General features: G+C 44.8%; 1 protein-coding gene across 6 annotated transcripts in view; it reads left to right on the top strand.

Moving 5' to 3' along the window:
* Window positions 1-21,429, top strand: part of Kif13a (kinesin family member 13A) — a 181,848-nt gene that overhangs the window by 56,499 nt on the left and 103,920 nt on the right. For all 6 annotated transcript variants that reach the window (XM_057787264.1, XM_057787260.1, XM_057787263.1 and 3 more), the window contains exon 3: window positions 17,405-17,417. In XM_057787264.1, the coding sequence (XP_057643247.1) occupies window positions 17,405-17,417 (13 nt within the window). The remainder of the gene's footprint in view (window positions 1-17,404; window positions 17,418-21,429) is intronic.

Raw genomic sequence — 21,429 nt, 5'->3', positions numbered from 1 at the left:
TGTTGTTTGCCAGAGTCACTGTGAAGAGCTTCCCCTTTAATTATGTGTTGCCTCTCCACACATCTGAGGAAGCACGATAAATAAAAACTCAGAGGCAGATACTGGGGTTCAACCTGAAGATCAGTAAAGCAAAGCAGCCAGCCATTGGCCCTTACCTCTCCTTCCGTCTGAAAATGGTGATTCTACCTCCAAGAAACCTCAGAATGAGATTGAGAGCTGTCTCCTCCCATTTTATAATCCTCTCTAGTGCTGGGATTAGGGGGGTGCACCACTACTGCCTGGTTTCTGTGGCAAGCCAGTGTGGCTACTGGGATTAAAGGTGTGTGTCGTTGATGCCTGGTCTGTAAGGCTGGCCAGTGTGGCTGCTTTACTTTTCTGATCTTCAGGCAAGCTTTATTTATACAAATGAAATGCCACTACAATCTGAAAAAAAAAATAAAATAAAGCCAGATAAGACTACCTACCACCACTACAATACTGGGGAGCAGTGCCTGGCACCCTCCTAGTGTTTAGACCAGGGGAGACTTAATAGAATTTCCTGTCTTAATTGTGAAGACTTAACTAAATTCCTGGGCCATTCTCGACCTCACTGGGGTTGACAAATCTCTAGTAATTGAATTCTCTTGACCCGTCCACTGTATATTTTAAATTTGTTTTCTTCTGAAGACTTAAAGAAAGTTACTAAAACAAACCAATGACATTATCTCTGAAAGTGTGGGAACTGTGCACAGCTGAAGAATAAGAGCACAGACATGTACCCGTGTAGCCCAGACAAGCATACACCTGTGTCGCCCTGTGTCCGGCCAAAGAAGCAGAGCCAGTCTTCAGAAAAGAGGGGTGGGGCCGGGCGGTGGTGGCGCACGCCTTTAATCCCAGTACTTGGGAGGCAGAGGCAGGCGGATCTCTGTGAGTTCGAGACCAGCCTGGTCTACAAGAGCTAGTTCTAGGACAGGCTCCAAAACCACAGAGAAACCCTGTCTCGAAAAACCAAAAAAAAAAAAAAAAAAAAAAAAGAAAAGAAAAGAGGTGTGGGCACTAAGTTGCATCCCCTCCCCGCTAACCTTGTTTTCCTGACTTTGTCGGTCATTTTTCCTTTGTTGTTCTTAGTAAAATGGTTTTACATTAAACCAGGATCCCTCAAGCGGTTTATTTTTAGTTTTGACCTTTTTTCTTTGAAGTTTTATGTAAATGGAATCATACCAAATATGCTATTCAAAGAGGTCTTTCATTCGCCATTAGGTTTGGGGGCTCTTTGTCACTTTAGATGGGAGCCATGACGTAAAGGATTGTCTTGTACACAGGATCAGATCATTTTTCTGTCCTCTTGAGTTTGGCTTTTCAGATGGCTGGCCAGATCTGTAGCCCAGGATGGGAATTTCATTACTCTAACTGTGGGTATTCCTTTTTCTTTTCTTAATCTTTAGAGAAAGGGCTGTTTGGGGTCTTCTCCAGCTCTTGACTTGAGTGTTCTCAATCTGAAAATAAAGCCCCATTTCTGCAAAATCTCCCCCTTTCCTCTCTTTTTAGTACGTATGTACATGTGGTATGTGCAGGTATAGGTGCACATATGTGTGTACAGGTGTATGTGCAGGTGTGTGTGCACTTATGTGTGGACAGGTGTGTGTGTGCATGTGTGTGTAAACAGGTGTATGCTTACAGGTATATGTGTACATATGGGTGTACAGATGCATGTGCACAGGTGTATGTACACACTTGTGTAAGGTTTATGTGCTCATATGTGTACAGGTGTGTACAGGTGCATTGTACAGGTGTATGTACACATGTGTACAGGGGTTTTTTGCGTGTGTGTGTACAGGTGCATGTGCACATATGTGTGTGCGTATGTACAGGTGTGTGTACAGGTGTATATGTGTGTGCGTGTGTACAGGTGTGTATGCATGTCAAGGCCAGAGGTTAGCTTTACCATCCTCTTTGCTCTTTGAGACAAGTTCTCTCACTGTCTTGTAGTTTACCAGGTCTGCTAGGCAGGATGGCTAGCGAGCCCAAGGGGTCTGCCTATTGCTTCGGCCTCCCTCCCTAGCACAGGAATTATAACTGGGTGCTACCACACCCAGATTAAAAAATACTTATTTAGCACTTGCGTGTGGGTGTGGGTGCCACAAAGCATATGTGGAGGTCAGAGAGCTGGTTGTGGGAGTCAGTTCTCTCCTGCGACTGCATGGGATCTGGGATCAAGCTTGGATCACTGGTCTCTGTGGCAAGTTCTTTATCTGCCGAACCATTTCGCTGGCCCTCCCCCAGCTGTTTTTAAGTGTGGGTTCTCGGGGTGGAGCACAGGTCTTCACGCTGGCATGGAAGGCACTTCATTAACTGAGCCATCTCCCCAGCCCAAGGCCTTTCTTTTTGCGTCACTCCTTCTACGGTTATTAGTTCTAAGTTTAAGGTAGTTAGGGGCCGGCTCGGAACCCCAGAGAAGCAGGCTGGCTGCACAGGAAGACGGTGAGATTTTTCTTCCTGCTTGGCCTTGCTGGCTTCTCCTCCCTTCCTCTCCACCTTGTTTCTCCTTGCTTTTGGCAGATGTTCCCTTCCATTGTGTCCTCTCCGAGGGAGCCAGCAAAGGGGCACACCCATCGTCTCATTTTGAAACACCCCTATGGAAATGACCACAGCACTCATAAAACATTCAGCTGTTTGCGTTTATTTTCAAATTTAGAAAATTCCAAAATGATTACATGAAGGGGTTACTTGGGTCATCATTTAAAAAGTAGTTCGGTACGTAAGTTTTTTTCTTCTTCATAAAGCAAAGACGAAGAATATATTTTCCCGTATCATCTGGCTAGTGTTACCTAGGATTTGTCCACCTTTCCATGTGCTGTTGTAGAGGCAAAAATGGTTTTAAGGTAAAATAAAATTAAATCAGTTTATTTACTGCAGAGTTTCCCAGAGCCTTTGATATCTCATCCAACTTTCTGTGTGTTAAAAGTCTGTTTGCTGAAGCCTCCCAACCCTCACCCTCAGCCTTCCTGCCGCTGGGCATCCTATGCTGGCCCCTCCTGTGCTGTTGCCTTGCAACAGACATTGTTTATATGTCTTTGATTATTCATATTGGTTTCCTCAGGCCAGGTCTTGGGATTACCTGGAATTTTTTTCTAAGGAAAATGGGAATCTTTCAGAGCAGACTGTTTTCAGTTCACTTTTGAATTATTCCAAACAGCCTTTTACCTTTGAATGAGTGTAGAGTGAAGACATCCTTTTGCATATTGGTAAAAAGATTGAAGTTTCAGCTTTTAAAAAGTATTCAGGGACTGGAGAGATGGCTCAGCGGTTAAGAGCGCTGGCTGCTCTTCCAGAGGTCTTGAGTTCAATTTCCAGCAGTCACATGGCAGCTCACAACACTCCGTAATGGGATTTGATGCCCTCTTCTGGCCTGCAGTCATATATGAAGGCCGAACACTGTATACATAATAAATAAATTTTAAAAATGTACTTGTCAATACTTATTGATAAGTATTAGGTGCCCAGTTGCTGGGTTCCTCCGCCTCCGATGCAGTAAGCCAAATCTAACTGAATTAATAAATCCAGACTTAATAAACAGGACAGTGCAAAGCAGTCCATCCCCGGGTGACTCTCCTGAAGGCAGGAGACAGAATACATATTTTCCCGGCAGAGGAGTCACCCCGTTCCCCAGCCCATGGCGGGCTTTCTCAGGGGCAGAGGCTGGAATGAGGCAGTTCCAGGGAGCTGCTGCTTCGTGAGCTGAGGGCGGGGTCTAGAATGCCACCACACCAGCCCACCCTCTGACCCCCCACCCCCAAGCTGGAGATTCCAGACACTTATTATTGTTCTATAGATTTTGTTGCCAGTCCCCACGTGGCGGCTAACAAACACCTGTAACTCTAGGGAACTGGAAACCCTCTTCTGGCCTCTGTGGGTACCAGGCACACATATATAGTATGCACATACATATACATAAGCAAAACATTCATGCACATAAAATAAAAATAAATCTTTAAAGAATATTCATTGTCTTTGGACTGCTGTTCCCACAAATGTAGAAGAATCATAAAACATTTTGACTTGGACTTTTTTTCCTCTTTTTATGAATATCTAGAGAGGGATTTTGTACATAGAAAGTGATGAAGATGACTCCTTCTTATAAGTGTGTGTGTGTGTGTGTGTGTGTGTGTGATGGTTGGAAGCATTGTGTGTGGGTATCGACAATCCTCACTCAAGCTTCATGTTGGTGCAGCAAATACTTTTCTCCCTGAGCCATCTCTTCAGCCCTGAGTTATCTTTTTGTTGTTTTTGAAAACATGCTGACAGTGTGTTTCAAGCCTAGTGATTTAGGTATATTAGAACACATTTTTTTTTATTTTGTGTCCTGTTGGAATATGTATTGTTTTTCTACATTTTCTTCTTTCTTTTTTTCTTCTACATGTGCTTTTTTTAGTTTGTTTTTATTTTATGTGCATTGGTGTTTTGTCTGTATGTGTGTCTGTGTGAGGCGTCAGATGCCCTGGAACACTAGTTACAGACAGTTGTGAGCTGCTATGTGGGTGCTAGGAATTGAATTCAAGTCCTCTGGAAGAGCAGTCGGTGCTCTTAACCGCTGAGCCATCTCTCTAGCTCCCTTTGTATATTTTCTTGACCTCAAACTTGCAACAGAGCCTGATGCTTAGGTGAAACCTATGCGGTCATTCATACCCTTTTGCTCCAGATACTCAAACATGAGCCCAAGAAGCTCGATCTTGAGCATTTGAAAATGGTCTGATCTCTTTATCTAATGATTCTTCTTCCATAAGACCTCCATCTCCACAAGCTATTCATGTTTCCCCACCCAGAAGTAATTTGATGAAATTTCTGAATAACTGAAGTGTATTCCTTCAAATACTAGTTCTTACCTGGTTTGCCAACCTCTGAGGCTTGAGGTAGCTGGGGCTGGTTGTTCTCACCTTCTGCCTCTCGCCCACCTGTCCAGATGGCAGCAGGAACTCCACCTGACACAGTCCTCCCTAGCCGTCTCCGGCACTGTGTGTGCTCAGAAGCGCGTGATAAGCAGGTAGAGGGGTCATCGCAGCCCTCTGTATCAGCAGCGAGGCTGGCTGACCCCTGGGGCTGTGGAACAGTGACAATATGTTTCTGGTGCCTGGAGGCACTTGCTCAAAATGCAGAGATATGATATCCTTGGAAAAGGAACAATACTCATCAAAGCCAGGAAAACCTAAGTCTGGGAGCTTTGTAACCCACAGGTTTCTTTTCTCAGCCGAATCTACATCATTAGTAAAGCATTTGGAATCCTGGAGCAGTCTAGAGCAGAGTTGCTTGTGGACTTTACTGTGTAGGACTGAGTACCACGTGTGGGAAAGGTCGGAGAAGAGTTTGTTCTCAGCGTATTAAGTCACTCTCTGCCTGTCCGCACATGCACACACACACATATACTCCCATGCATGAGTTAGGTCTTTCACTGACAGACTGGACGCAAAAACAGCACAGCATTTTGTTTTGTTTGGTTTGAGACAGGGTGTCTCTGTTCTGGCTGTTGTGGAACTCATTCTGTTTTTTATTTTTTATTTTTGTTTTTATTTTTTGTTTTTTCAAGATAGGGTTTCTCTGTAGCCTTATCGCCTGTCCTGGAACTCGCTCTGTAGATCAGGCTGGCCTCAAACTCACAGAGGCCTGCCTCTACCTCCCGAGTGCTGGGATTAAAGGCGTGCGCCACCACCGCCCCGGCATGGAACTCATTCTGTAGACGTGGCTTGCCTCAAAGCTGAGATCTGCCTGCCTCTGCTGGAATTAAAGGTGTGCACCACCACACCCAGCCCTACAGCATGTGTGTTTGACTGGGCTTCAAATAAAATTGTCAGTGATGCCTCAAATATTACTCATAAGTCAGTGGTATGAGCCAAGGAATTTATTCCTTCGTGTATTCATCTAGCAGGCATATATTAGGTAGTGTGAGCCATGTTTTAGTTACTAGTAATAAAAGAGACGATACAAACATACACACACAGCAATGCATATGTGTACATATGTATGTATGTATGTATGTATGTATGTATGTACAGTCTCTATGTAGAGAGGCATGGTTTTGCTTATATAGCTCAGGCTGGTCTCATCTAACTCTGTGCCCAGGGTGGCTTGGAACTTATGATCCACCTGTTTTGGCCCCTCTGCTTCAACTTGGGTGACAGACGTGAGCCACTATTCCGGCAGCAGGGAACAAGCTAGATGAAGCTCCTGCTTCCATGGCTCTAATAGCTATTGGTTGGGTTAAGCTGCCCTGTAGTCAGGTAAACAAAGAATCCAGTGGCGTGGTTTCCGATGGTGTAAGGAAAACTAAGCACATTAGCACGAGAATGAGGGATAGGACAGGCGGGGATAGAGGTGGTAAGTTGAGGAAGGCTCCCCTAAAGGGAAGACTTGGGGAACGGAGAACGAACTTTGGGGAAGGCACTGGAGGCAGGGAGGTGCCTCACAAACAGATGCCCATTGCGTGGTAATTAACTTCTCCCCAGTAGCAGGTCAGCTCAGAGCACAAGAGGTCCATTAGTTCGTGGGACACACAAGCCCACTGCGGGCAAGGACTGGGCATTGTCGACCGCCTGCTACCTTAATAACTGTGGAAAATCCAGGGTAAGCCGGCAAGCAAGTGCTTATGGAAAAGACTTCTGCTAAGATGGGAGCTGTAGGGGAGAACCGGGGGCCGTAACAGAAGGTAATGAGTGTGTGTGAGAGACACTGTGAAACAATAATTCTTTAAAACTTTTAAAAAGACCATGGACTTGGTGGTTAATCAAAATAGAACATTTCTTTCTGCATTGGTAAAATGCATCCTCCCATTTTATATCAGCATGGGCTGCTCTGCTCTGTGTGGTGGCATCCTTCTGATACACAGTTCTGCTATTTCTCTACCTGTCATTTATTTTCTGTAAACATTCTCTCCCACACCCAGGCACTGAGCCAGGCCCAACAGGCGAGAGCCCAGGGCGAGTGTCAGCCAGCCTTGTCTAAGCCTTGCCTACCACGTGCCTGGTGTGGGACAGGCTAGGGCTTCTTAAACTTTGTCCGTGAAGTGCTTGTGTGACCCAGGGTGGTAGCTATATACCACGGCTACATCACTCAGACACTGAGAGTGAGTAGCCAGTTTATGTTTGAGCAGTTCTTAGGTTATACATGCATGATAAAGTTGACAACCAATTTGTGCTCTAATGAGATTGATGCGCTGCTCTGTTTTTTCATAAAGGATTAAACCTTCCTGAATATTTGACTCGGGAAATCAAGCATCTTCGTTGATTTTTAGAGTTGATCAATATTTTGATTTTATAATTGTCGGCGGTGAGAACACTGCTTCACATAAACACACAGTACAGGATAGCAGATGAATGTTTGGAGCCATTTCAGTAATTGTTGGAAATTCTCTTATCATCCCATGCCAAAACTTATTTAATGATTAAAAAAAGAAGAAAGAATGAAAAACTGAAATTCATGTCAAGCATTCTAAGATGGTGTGTACTTGCAATCATTTGTGGGAGCTGGTTTCTACCCCCTCCATGTAAGCCCTGGGGATTTGAACTCAGATCTTTGGGCTTGCAACAAGTGCTTTTACCACCTGAGCCATCCTGCTGATACCCATGCGCTTACACTTATGGGAGTTGACTCCTCTGAGAAACTAGGCAGTGATTCCCACTCCCCACGCAGGTGAGGACTCTTAGATGAAGTAGCAGGACCCATCTGCAACATACAGATTATGCTCCATGATGCCAGTGTCAAGCTCTCAGAGAGGTTGAGGTAGATGCGGAAAATTTTCTGTTGTCATGGATACACAGCAGCGTCTCTGGTGGTCTCACAGGCCCCTCTAACTGCTCTGTGAAGTTATGGGTGCAGCGTCCAGCTAGAGAACTTAAAAACAAACAAACAACCACTTTTTTTCTTCAATTCAGAGTTCTCTTGATGCTTTGAAGGTGGGATGGAAGTTTCCACGTGGGCTTTAGTTGCCTGTTCGCAGATAACTAGCTCAGGTCATAGCAGAGGAGAAGCTGCTGGGCCTTGGGGCCTCTTGTGCTCATACCCAGGCTCAGTCAGACGCCAGAATTCTCCTCAGCTGGGAGTTAGATGACAGAATTCTTCTCGTATGTGGACTTTTCTATTTTGAATCCCCCCACACACAATTTTTTTGTTTTTTTTTTTTTTTTTGCACAAATTATGGAATCCCAGCAGGCCTTTCAGGGGCCTGTGAGATACTGAAGAATTCCATCATGAAGGCTTTCTTTGGGTTCATGCTGGCAGCTTGCCTAATGGGCAAATGATTTGTTTGTTTGCGTTTGACCACATAAATAGCACATGCAAATGAGACGTTTGTAATTCATATGGAAGTAACAAAAATAATGTGGGTGTCACAGCTGGTGTGCTAGAGTGTGTGGCGGAGTGGGAAGAGAAGTCTGCAGCTGCCTTTTAGGGATCCTGAACCTTTGCAATTGGCCTCGGACTCTCCTGCCTGTGGCTTCTGCTGAGCCCAGTATTGCTCCCCATTCATTTTCCCCATTCATTTTTTTCTGTGGTGGGCGGAGTTTAAAATAGACCTGGGGGTCTCTCCTTAACATTTTTTTTAAGCATATTTAAGTTTAAAATCAAGGATTTCTATCCCCGTCATGCCTTTTTTTTTTTTTTTTTTTTTAAATCATGTACATTCTAACCTGGAGGATGACATTGCTGTAAAATGCTAGCTACCGGTGTGGCTTTTGTCCCAGACATATCATTGGCGCCTTCATTTGCAGCTCCCAGGTCTGTATTGGAAATGGGATGAAAAATGACATCCTGCCCGGTCAGCACGCCTCCTAAAATCTCATTCTCTAATAGATATCATTTCCGGCCTTGGTGATTCAGCTCAGTGTGACCTTGAAAGTAGACGGCTCTGCACAGATGCTTTGTGAGTAAGTGCTCTGCTGAGGCAGGGGCCTCCCGGTGTGGAGCTCCTCAAGTGGCCTGTCCTGCCCGCTGTCAAAGCTAAGGGGCATCTGGCACCAGCAAGGGCAGGTGGCGGGTGGAGAGAAGGCTTTTGTGAGGGAAAGAAGCTGCTGATAGCGGAGGCTCTTGGAGACTGTGTGTTAAGCTGATGCCTCCAAATTCTTTCTGAATATTGATGCAGCTAACCCCCGCTGCACCTTGTATGTGGCAGCTGAGGGGGCATTCACATAAGCACCACGTCCAGTGTCACCTTGCTGGGGTGGGACCGGGTGAGGCTCTGCATCAGCATCCATGCCCGTAAGCACCGTGCTGGGGCAGGCTCTCACAAAAGGCTGTAGATCTTAACTTGAATCTACAGGAACTGTTTCATGGAGCTGGGTATTAGTTTCTAACTCCTTAATGGAGGAAAATCAAATGTCATCCGGTGGCAGAGTGCTTTGCCTCTAACGTATGAGGCGCCCTGGTTTTGCTCCCCAGTACAGCAAGCAGGAAAGGATATTATTGTTATGGTATCATGGACAAGTGGCACAAGATTTCATGTGAATGCAAAGTTCATTTGGAGATAAAAGTCATAACAGAAAATTAATTGGAATCAAGAACGACCTCAGAGAGTGCTTCGCTCTTGATCTGTGGTAATCATAGTCATGGTTTTGAGCTGGTGTTCTACTTGAACTCAAGTAATCTTCCTGCCTCGGCCTCCTGGATAACCGGAACTACAGTCACGTGTGCCGACACGCCCCGTTCACTTCTGGCTTGAGTCTAGTGTATGTGCTCTGTGCTGTCGTGGTTTGCAAACTCCACCGTGTATTGCTTTGAAAAGAGGGCAAGAAAACTGCCCAAGACCACTGTTTCCTCCACTTAATTTTGTTTTGGTTAAGCCCGGTGTGAGTTCTTGCTAGGTTTCTCTATCCTTGGGGAATCGTCGTCATAGCGATCAGGAGCAGGACCATGCAAGTTGCCTGTGAACACACCAAAGGCATACTCCGCAGGGATCCTGGCCTTGCACGTGGGCTTATCTGGCGCCTGTGACTCTGGCTGTGCTGCCGGAGGACCGAGTTGGGTGTTGATCCCCTTGAAAATGTTTGGGAACAAGCCAGAGAAACCAGTCTTGATGTATACTACAGCGTCATATAATTGTAAAAGGTGCCATGTGTGGACCCGTTTCAATTTTGGAAAAGTACATAGAAGACACCATGGTCACCATTGTTTTAAACTAATATCATGTGAATATATTCGTACAAAGTCACTCATGTTTGGAATGTTACTGTAAACTTTATTAATCACCTGAACACAGATAAATGAACTAATGAGTTCATTAGCAATTAGAAACACAACAGCAACAAAAAGTTTCAGAAGAGAAAATGCTGCTTTTTTTTTTTTTTAGTATAAAACAAGCATCATACCACTCAGTCCCAGAGAGACTTGTTTAGTTCTTTCTTTCTTTCATTTTTTTGGTGCTAGAGATCAAACATAGGACCCCACATGTGCTAGACAAATGCTCTTCCACTGACCTAAGCCTTCCCCGCCCCTTCTAACTTTGAGTTACCTGCATTCATCTTGAATTAACTCTATGTGTGGCACAGCTGAGCCTTGAACTTCCAGACCTGGGAAACAGCCTTCCACTTAGCGCTTCAGAAGTCTGTGGCAGGCTGTTTTCTTTCTTGCCTTGCATCCCAATCGGTCATGACCGGATAATTTGAAAGATTTGGGGGGGGGGTCACCGTGGCAGTTCCCCCACAACAGAAAGCCGAGAGTTGCTAATGCATAATGAGAGATGGATCAGATCTCTAGAACTGCCACTCATCCCGCACCAAGTGGGGCCTCAAGATTTCACGTAGGCTGGTCTCAGCTTCCTTTCTGTCTAGTTTTGGGTCTCTATCAACTTGAGCCCCTGTGGCTGTTCCTTCAGCTCTAACAGTTACTAGCAGCTGGCTCAGTCAGTCCAGGAGAGGGGCTGAGTCCTTTTTTGTCCAACACATCACTGTTCCCATCCACACCCGATAGTTCTCCCATACTCTTCGCCCTCCTGGGCTCCGCCAAGCTCTCCCTCTGGTTCTTCGAGATGAATGAGTTTGGAGACACAGACAGCTGTTTGTTCTCACTTGCCTGGGAACAGTCACCCAGCCCTCTACTGGATGGAACTTCCGGCAGAGCAAGTGTTGTCTTCCTGCGGTGCACTTCCCAGAACAGGCTCCAGTTTTGTGTTACACAGCCCTGCTGTAAGAGCAAGAACTGTGTAAAGTGCCCGTGGCTGCAGGGTTGTATTAAAAATATGAAAGTCAGTCCACCGGGAGGGGAATGCTTAGGGACGGAGAGCCCACTGTGAGTAAAGTTTTAGTTTACTATAACTCTAGATTTCTGGTTTGGAAAATGTATGGAATTTTCCAGGAATCAGTCCTGGCATCAGCTTCCTCTCGCTCCCTGCTCCTACCCGCCCATGCTATTCCAAGGTCAGAGTTCCAGCCTCAGCTTACTCTGAAGCTCCAAGGTGGAGGAAAGGAATGTGAGAAGGTCTAAAATTGTGTAGTAGTTCCCAGAAGGAGGAATCGTAGGGATTTTCCTTTGTATCACCTTTACCATCAGTATGTTTTCAGGGCTCTGACTGGGTGGACGGGATGGCCAGGGAAATAAGGATATGTCTGGGTAATTCTAAATCACGTTATTTCCCTCTGAGCTTTTATCCCAGATGTCCGTAGCTATAAGACACTTAACATAGATTCGGAGGTGGAAAAGGAACACTCAAATATAAGAGATAAAACTTAAAACTCAAGAAGTTAGTGTCTGGATTGGCAAGATGACTCAGTAGGTAAAGGAGCTTGCTGCCAAGCCTGATGACCTGAGTTCAATTCCTGGGACCCACAAGGTGGAAGGACAGCACCAACTCTCACACTCTTGACCTCCTGTTCCACTCACAAATAAGTAAATCACACTCCTCTCTCTCTCTTCTCTCTCTCTCTCTCTCTCTCTCTCTCTCTCTCTCTCGTGCACGCGCGCGTGCACACACACACACACACACACTCTGAATAGAATTCACCCAGGGCCTGCAGGGTGTAAGGACAATAGTGAGGAGGGATGGAATATTCCTAGAGAAGGAGATATGAAATAGAGTTGTCTGGTTGTCCTTGTTAATTGAACCTGCTTCCCACTCTTGCTTGGTGAGGCTTGTTTTGTTTTTTAAGGATGAATCAGGCACTGAAGAATGCCAGTAGTGAACACACCTTCAAGCCAGTATTCACTGAATGCTCCATTTGATAAGAAGTTGCCAGCTAGCCTGTATCTTGTTGGGGTCATAACTTTTAAGCCTGAGGGAGGGCGCCCAGCACTTAGCAGCATGAGTGGGTTCTATGAGAATGACCCCAAGTCATTTGAACGCCATAGAGCGAGCGCATGCACACAAGCTAAGATGATTCAGTGTCCCTGGTGATACTGCCTTCTGGGACCAGTGTCCTCTGTTGGTTTATCCTGGACGTAAGTGTTAGTGTGTGGTGCACGGCTGTACTTAGAACTGAAGGTGCTGGATGTTTGTCTTCTTCACCTTATTTTCCCCTTTTCCATGTTGTAGAAAGAGAAAGTGGGATAATTAACCCTTAGTGCACATAGGGATTTATCAGTTGAGCTGTTCCAGATGCAAAGTGGTTGGGGATGCTCCGTCAAAGCCACAGGAAGGCAAATGTTTCGCATGAACTCTCAAGCAGAGCCGAGAAACAAAGTCTCAACAGTTGCCTCTTTGGTATGTCCTGACAGAAAGCCCCTGATAACACAGCCAATCCTCAGTCATCCTTGTGGAATGGTCTCAGCTTTCTTCATTTTTCTTATGTAGAAACTTGGGGCATTGGTACCTTTTCAGCCTCAAGGCCTCCTTTAGAATCATTTTTATAGTTTGTCTACAGTTTATCTCCAGGTTGTAATATCACAAAATGTCCAGCCCCAAAGATGGCATGTGTACTGTATTTTATTATGGTATCAGTGTTAAGAGCATACACTGCCCCTACGGAGGACCCAAGTTTGGTTCCTAGAACCCACATCGGACAACTCACGACTGTCTAAACTCAACCCTGGATGATCTGATTCTCTCTTCTGGCCTATGCATTCACACATACCCATACACATAAACCATAATTAAGAAGCAAAAGAAAAGAATCCAGTGTGATGGTACATACTTTTAATCCTGGCCCTTGGGAGGCAGAGGCAGGCTGAACTCTGAGTACAAGGCCATCGAGGTCGACATAGTAAGATCTTGTCTAAGGAATATAAAAACACAAAAGAAGGAAAATTTTTCTTCATCACCATAGATGAGTGGCAGACAGCCGTTACTAGTCAGCTGGGTGGGTCTTTCAGCTGTATCTACCTGGATAGAAATCGTGAGTAGACGACACAAAACTATTCCGCTCTTGGGAAATCCAAGTGTTGAATGGCCAAGGCCTAGAGTCTAACCTGACAAACCCAGAAGCTTATAGCTTCAAGCGAAGAATGCTTTTGGGTTTTCAATGTTTAGGTTGAAGACTTATTCCTCCGGACTTTAGTTGCTAGTGGCCCCAGCACTTGACAGCTATTGCAATCCCTGGCTTCCCACAGCAATAATTGGCGGCAGCAGTGTTAAAGCTTTTGAATGGCTCTCGGGTTCAGTCTTACTGTGGTGTTAGCGCGCTAGGCAACTAGTGTTAACACTGCTTATTTCTACCACGTTGGTATTATCAGCCATTGACAGAGGCCATACGGTTGCAACTCTTAGGGTTAGGGTGCCTGGGACCCAGAGTTCCCTTCACCCTCTCTCACTTTACCTCTCTTCTGACATCCTTCACTGTCTCCACTGTGCTGTGCCTCACCCCCTAATTTTACCTGATCACTCTCTGAACTCTTCAGTTCAGGAGTAAGGGGTCTGCACAGGAGGGTCTCTCCTGACTGACTGGAAAGGTGAGTTAATCTGCTTATATAGGTGGAAAGGGGGCCAAGGTGAGCCTCTGTGCAAATGAAGGATTTTGTTTGCACCAATCACAAGCATAATCTTACATGCAAATAAGAGGTCATGTTTGTTTCATCATAGGCCTTATTGTGGGCACCAGGGAAAGTGCCCCTCTTTTGGCAAGGGTGAATATAGCTGCTGGACCGACTGGGCAAGGACCCACTGCAGAGGCTAGATGGGACCCAGGATAGCTATGAAAGCAGCCCACCACAACATTAGAAACTTACCCAAACCATTATAAGATTTGTTTTGTGCCGGACTGCGTGGTTCTCCAGGGTGAACATTATAGATATATAGATATGACCCAGAAAAGTCAAGGGCTGGAGACCTAGGCTTGTGATTGAGAACGGAAAAGAGAAGAAAAGACTTTGTGAGCATTTTGAGGCAGCTATGACTACAATGTAGCTTCCTCCAGGTGCGCATGGGGTATTCAGAGCAGCCGGGTTGACATGAGGGTTGACAATGATGCCTTGGCAGGTAGTCAGTGTAGCTTCAGCACCAGGGAAAGAGCTGACACATATCAATCAAGGAGGCAAGACTTACCGAGCCCAAGATCTTGGCTTGTTTACAGAAAGAACAAACAATTAAAGGGACCCTTACGAAGCCAGGTACTGTGGTACGTGTCTATAATCCCAGAACTGGAAAGGCAGAGGTGGCAGAATTTCAAGTTCAAGGCTAGCCTGTAGTACACAGCAAGACCAGTTCACAAAAAAAACAAGCAAGCAAACGAAAAGCCAGCAGGGCCTGGAGAGCTGGCTCAGCATTTGGAGCACTTGCTGCTCTTATGCAGATTGGGTTCAATGGCAGGAATGCCCTTTTCAAAGCACCTAAAAGGCCGATATGGGGTTGGTTTTTCCAGGAGACATTAAAAAACAAAACCACTGTTGGAATGTCAGTGAAGAAAGGAGAAGGGTATTTTTTGCCAGCTAAGTACTATTGGCTACAAACCAACACACTGTTCTGTGGATCTAGCCATGAACATTATGGGACTGTAGAGGAAGCCACGCTGTGGTGACTCTGGAGGGTTCCACGAGGTCCCTGGCTCACCTCACTAGGTTAATTGGTTCACCATAGCCAAAATGAGAAATGTGTGGTTGGCCCTCAATAGGCTCTATACCTTCAGATTCACTGTCTACAGATCGTAAAAATTCAGGGAAAAAATGTGCCTGTACCAACTGTGTAGACACTTTTTAGATTATTCCCTTAGCAATCTAGTGCGACACCTATTTACGTAGCACTGTTATATTAGGTAATCTAGAGATGGTTTACGTCGATAGGAAGATGTGTATAGGTCATATGCAAGTACCATACCCTTTTATGTAAGGTAATTGAGCATCCATGGAGTTGAGGATCTATCCCCAGGGGACAACTGTATTTTATTAACTTGGCATATGCTGTTTCATGTGACTGCCTAACGTAACCCAAGTGACTTTCCTTTGTCAAATAAATGGGTGATTTAAAGAACTTTTTTAAAAAAGCAGGTAAAACGAGCGGCTTCATCAAATGGGGCAGAAGCTCTCATTCTTGTTCTCCCTGCACAGAGCAGATGAGTCCAGACAGTCTCCACTTAGGGAAAGTTCTCGGCAGAAGACGTAAACTTTGTGTATAGAATGAAACTCCTGGCTTTCTTGGAATTAAAACCACTTGTGTGTTTTTATGGTGGCATCCACACAGCCTGTCTTGTTTGGATGGGTGGACTCGCTTGTGTGATGGGACTTGGTAACAGCTGGAGACACCCGGTAGACCAGACAAAATGCTAGAGGACAAAACCCGAATTCCCAGTGCGCCTCACTGCCTGCGGTACTGGGATAGGTATACAAGCCTTTTCCTTCTGACCAATTCATGAAATTCCAAGAGAATAATGCTTCAGCTTCAACACAAGAAGGAGGCCATGATTTTCTTTGCTTGCATTTGGAAGTGCAGAACTGCCCACCTGTCTGTGATTCCAAGGACCTTCTTTCTCTATGTCTGAGCTCTGGACTTTCCAAGGGGCTCTCAGAGTTCTGTGGAGATTGTTGAACCTAGTGCTGGAGAAAGCACATGTCATGTTTGTCTGAACCTTTTGATTCTCACACCTTCTGCCTTGAATTTCAATTAAATTAATTAATCTATCCCCTCATGATACATAATCTTGCTTTGTAGTCCTGGCTTGCAATTTGTGTCGACCAAGCTGGTTTTAAACTTGTGGTGGTCCTCCTGCCACTGTGCCTTTGAAATACTTGAATACAGGTGTGAGGTGTGTACCACCACACCTCAGCTTAGTCTTCTGATCCCCCATGACTCTGGTTGCTGGGAAGGCACAGGGAAAGCTCCCCGTTTCTTGAGAATTGATTTACATTTATAAATTAGTATTATAAGAGGTGATCGGGAATAATTACATCAGGAAGGCCAAGAACTATTGTAGGATTGTACACCCTAGACATCAAAATTCAGGTCCTGAGTTTTACACGTAAGGGAAATACTTGCAGAGCACAGCAACCTCCTATTTTCTTCCTTTGAAACCTTCAACTTCCAGTGTTTCGCTGAGTATAATTTCAGTCATTTCTGAGTTGTTCACACGCAAAAATGAATATTGCAGAGCTGGTGGTGTGGCTCAGTAGTAGAGCAAATTTTCCTAGCACAGGCCAGCTGCTTGGTCTGATTTTTCAGTGCTGAAAAAAAATTAACATTCTGAAAAGTTCTATGTGGTTGATGTTGGGAGAAGGCCAGACTTGGTTTAAAAGTTCTCTTCGGTGTTGAAATAGGCAAAACTTGTCATCTAGAATCGTGTTTTTGAAATCTGAAACTTCATATATATTATATTTTATGTGCCTAACAATGGAAAATAGATATGCACTTCCACACTGACCTACAAAAATTTAAATATAAGGTTGGGCATCTAGCTTAGTTACTGGATGAGACTGGTGTGTTCACGGTGGTTTGGCTGTAGATGGAGCTCAGGGGGTAGAGTGCTTGCCTGTCCTGCTCGAAGCCCCAAGTTCGATCCCCAGCACCACAGAAATCAGCTTAGTGATACCTGCCTATACTTCTAGCACTCAGGTGGTAGAGGCAAGAGGATCAGAAGTTCAAGGTCATCCCTTGTCATTCCCAGTTTAAGGCCAGCCTGGGTTACATAAAACCCTGTCTCAGAGAACTAAGGTGGGAGCCAGGAAGAAAATTTACGTGTAAAACTGGTTTAAGAGAATTTAGCGGTAATGGTTACAGGATTTCCATTTCTCCATGTTCTTTCGCTGCCCTTCCTTAGAATCATTAAAGACATCTCTCAGTGAATGTTTAGATCCATCCTATTAGAGCCCAGGAGATGTTTATTTTATTTGCGAAGATTCTGAGCCACAGGAGGTTATTGCTGTGGGCAGTTAGTGACGTGTGATTTTTCAGATCCCATTACAAAGTTGCTGAATTTGTTTTTTTTTTTTTTCTTTTCTTTTTCTCTTTCATTGTTTCCCTCTGATGTGGCCATTGTGTTGACAACCTTCTGTATCTCCGCTATTGAATTTTTTTCTTTGCGTCATGAAGAAAGCCTCCCAAGGTAAGTACTGGCGTGGAAGTGGGCATCAGTACTGACTTGGTGTGCACTTAAGATCCTAACTCATCACAGGAGCCCATGGCTAATCCCTGGCCACCTAGGAAATAAGATTAACATTCTAACTTAAACTGTAAGCCTGGGTCAAGAGTTTGTGTTGGTGCTGATGTAAGAGCAGCCTATTACTTACTCTTCAGAGTGTACTCACCCATTGCTGCATCCTTGGAAGATGCTTGAATCTGTCGACCTGCCTGTCAGGGATTGGTTCTGTCCTGTTGATATCAAAAGGGAGCTTAGCAAGAAGCAGCGGCAGCTGCTGGTTCATAGGCTGAGAGTGGGTGAGCTGAGGTGGTTGGCGTGACCGTGCTGGCTAGATTTATGTGAACCTGATACAAGCGAGAGTCATTTGGGAAGAGGGACTCCCAATTGAGAAAGTGTTCCCCCATAAGACCAGCCTGTAGGCAAATCTGTAGGACATTTTCTTAATTAGTAATTGATGTGGAAGGGCCCAGCCATTGCAGGTGGTACCATCCATGGACAGGTGGTCCTGGGTTCTATAGGAAAGCAGGCTGAGCAAGCCATGAGGATCAAGCCAGTAAGCAGAACCTCTCCATGACCTCTGTATCAGTTTCTGCTTCCAGGTTCTCATGCCCTGACCTCCCTGGATGATAGACTCAAGATACGAGCTGAAATCAATCCATTCCTCCCCATGTTGTTTTCAGTCATGGTGTTTTACCACAGCAATAACTAAGACAATGGCCATTCAAGGAAGCAGAAGAATAAAAATGGGTCCTCCAGGTTGAAACTTGATAACTTGCTCAGACAGACAGTCTTCTGTCTTGCCAAGAAGAATCGAAAGGTTTTTCACACATTCAGATAGAGATTAGCCATCCCCGTGCTAATGCTCTGTGCTCTGTCAGATTCTTAGCTGGTCACAGTGACTGCTAGTTGGGGCTGTTCTGCCACCTTGGCCAACTTTTGATTAGCACGTTTACTGGTGGAATCCCCAAAGGTTCAAGAGTAAATGGAGTGGGCGTTTGAGAGACAGCCCATGAATAAGTGAAGGCTGCTGTCAGCACCAAGGAACATGTTGCTGAGTGTTAGAGAGGCATTCAGTTCTATAAGCCACCAGAAATTTTGACCAGCCCTGGCTGATGTCACTGATTACAGCCATGCTACCTAAGGTAGGTTTAGGGCAGACACTTTCTCATAAGGTCAGAATCTAGGACACGTGAGCGTGTGGAAGAGAGACGAGAAAGGCTTACTTCATAGCCCTGGGGCTATGGAGAAGACACTTAATATAGCTCTGGATTATGGAAAACTGATAAAATGTTATTTCATGCTTTACATTTATTGAAAGCATCATTCATGTTGTCTTTGGCACTGAGAGTTTGAACTCCAGCAAGGAAGGCATGCATTGAATAAATAATGGGCGATGCTTAAGAAAGAGGAAGTAGCTGATGTTTCTGGAGTGAGCTGGGCCAGCCATCGTGATCAGATCTGGAGAATCATGGCAGTCCTCCCTGGGGTGACTGTGATTCCTAAAATTCACAGCCTTGAACGTTTGCTGCCCCTGAAGGATATACGTTCCCTTAGCTTGTCTGTGAAGGATATATATTCCCTTAGCTTGTCTGTGAAGGATATACATTCCCTTAGCCTGTCTGTTTTCTTTGCTCCCAGAGGGTTCAAGGCATATAGTCTCATTCTGGCAATAAACTAACTTTGTTTCCCACAAAGAAGCCAGTGTGAGTCGGGTGGTGGTGGCGCACACCTTTAATCCCAGCACTGGGAGGCAGAAGCAGGTGGATCTCTGTGAGTCTGAGGCCAGCCTGGTCTACAGAGTGAGTTCTAGAACAGTCAGGACTACACAGAGAAACCCTGTCTCAAAAAACTGGAAACAAACATAGATATACTTTGAAATATTTAAAAGTATTTCAAAGTATATTTAATATATGTTTTTTAAAAATACTTAATAGCTGACATCTACTCTATGAGGTACATTTGGGAAGCCTAAGCATTGTTTTGAAATCAAATAATTGATAAAATAGAGTAAAATATATTAAGACACAGAAGTTGATTTAGGGCATGTGTATATTGAAAACAAGTGGGAAAACCAAAGATGCTTTTTTAATGCTTTGTAAGACTGAGATTTAGGCCTCAGTGATTGGAGAGCTCAGGACAGACGGGGTGATTCACCTTAGCTAATATTTCAAGTAGGAGCAACTCGTCCATGAGGCAGGCTTAGTCTTCGCATTGTGATGGTGGTGGGCTGTGTATGTGTGCACTATGAAAACTGTTGTTCTGGGGTCATGGGAGCCAAGTGTCTGAAGATCATAGTATACACATTCCCATTCTGACCTTTAAGTCAGAAATGACACACCAGGGAATCAGTATCACCTCCTCCATTAAGTTAAACTGAAAACACTTCAAGCCTATGCTTAGGATGCTGCCCTAAGTTCAAGACCCAGGCCCACCCATGTGGTGGGAGGAGAGAGTAGACTCCCAGATATTCTCTGACCTCCATACATGTACCCAGGCATCCATGTACCCTCCCACATACATACAAACACAGATACATAAATGTGATTATAGTTCCTTAAGCCTGTGCTTAAAGAAACTGGACGTACATCAGGGTTAGTGAGGGATTACTAAATGAAGTTCTAAAGGACCCTGGAAATTTAGAGAGACAAATCTAATGTTTCACGTGCAGCACTCAAGTGGAAACAGCTTTGAAGAGAGCAAGGTACTGGCAGCCTTATGGGGCAGGACAAGGTATAGGGGCTCATTGCTATGCAAGAATGCTCTTGTATACTGTAAAGATTTGTTACTTGCATTGGTTTAATAAAATGCTAATTGGTCAGTAGCCAGGTAGGAAGTATACGTGGTGCAACCCAGACTAGGAGAATTCTGGGAAGAGAAAAGGCAGAGGAAGCTGCTGTGGGAGGTCCTTCTGTGTATGTGTTGCTTCTATTGGTTAATGAATAAAGTTGTTTTGACAATGGCTTAGCAGAGTAAAGCCAGGCAGGAAGTCTGAATAGAGATAAAGAGAGTAGGTGGAATCAAGGAGATGCCATGCAGCTGCCAAAGGAGAAAGATGCTGGAACCTTACCAGTATGCCACAACCTCGTGGTGGTACATAGATTAATAGAAATGGGATAATTTAGCCGGGCGGTGGTGGCGCACGCCTTTAATCCCAGCACTTGGGAGGCAGAGGCAGGCGGATCTCTGTGAGTTCGAGACCAGCCTGGTCTACAAGAGCTAGTTCCAGGACAGGCTCCAAAACCACAGAGAAACCCTGTCTCGAAAAAACCAAAAAAAAAAAAAAAAAAAAAAAGAAATGGGATAATTTAGAATATAAGAGCTAACCAGGAATATGCCTGAGTTGTTGGCCAAACAGTGTTGTAATTAATATAGTTTCTGTGTGATTATTTGGGTCTAAGCAGCCAGGAAACCAATATGCATTCTCCATTTACAGAAGCATGATGAGAATGTCTCACTAAGAAACGGTACCAAGTCACACGGCTAAACACATAAAGAATTATGGGTTAATTTAAGTTGTAAGAGCTAATTAATAATAAGCCTGGGCTAAGAGGACAAACAGTTTGTAATTAATATAAGCCTCTGTGTGTTTCTTTGGGACTGAATGGCTGCAGGACAAGGCAGAGTAGAAACTTGTGTCTACAGCTAATTCACATAAAGCCAGAACTGAAGTCCTTGCTAAACTCCATGTACTGTATTCAGCACAGTGGGTTGAGAGCAGACCTTGGGGGACACATGACAGTACCAAAAACAAATCAGCCCCCAGGTGGATTACTGTCAGATCTAAGTCATTGTGTTACAGTGTGGTGGCATTTTCCTGTAATCCCAACACTCGGGAGACTGAGTCAGCCAACTTAGGCAACAAAGTGAGACTCTGAGTTAGACAAAACAAAAGCCTATAATGCCAGCACTCAGGAGACAGAGGCAGGAGGATCACCCCAAATTCAGGGCTACCCTGGTCTACATAGCCAATCCAGAC

The sequence above is a fragment of the Chionomys nivalis genome, chromosome 13 (assembly GCF_950005125.1).
Source record: "Chionomys nivalis chromosome 13, mChiNiv1.1, whole genome shotgun sequence".
Lineage (NCBI taxonomy): Eukaryota > Metazoa > Chordata > Mammalia > Rodentia > Cricetidae > Chionomys > Chionomys nivalis.
This window is presented reverse-complemented; position numbering and strand designations above follow the sequence as displayed.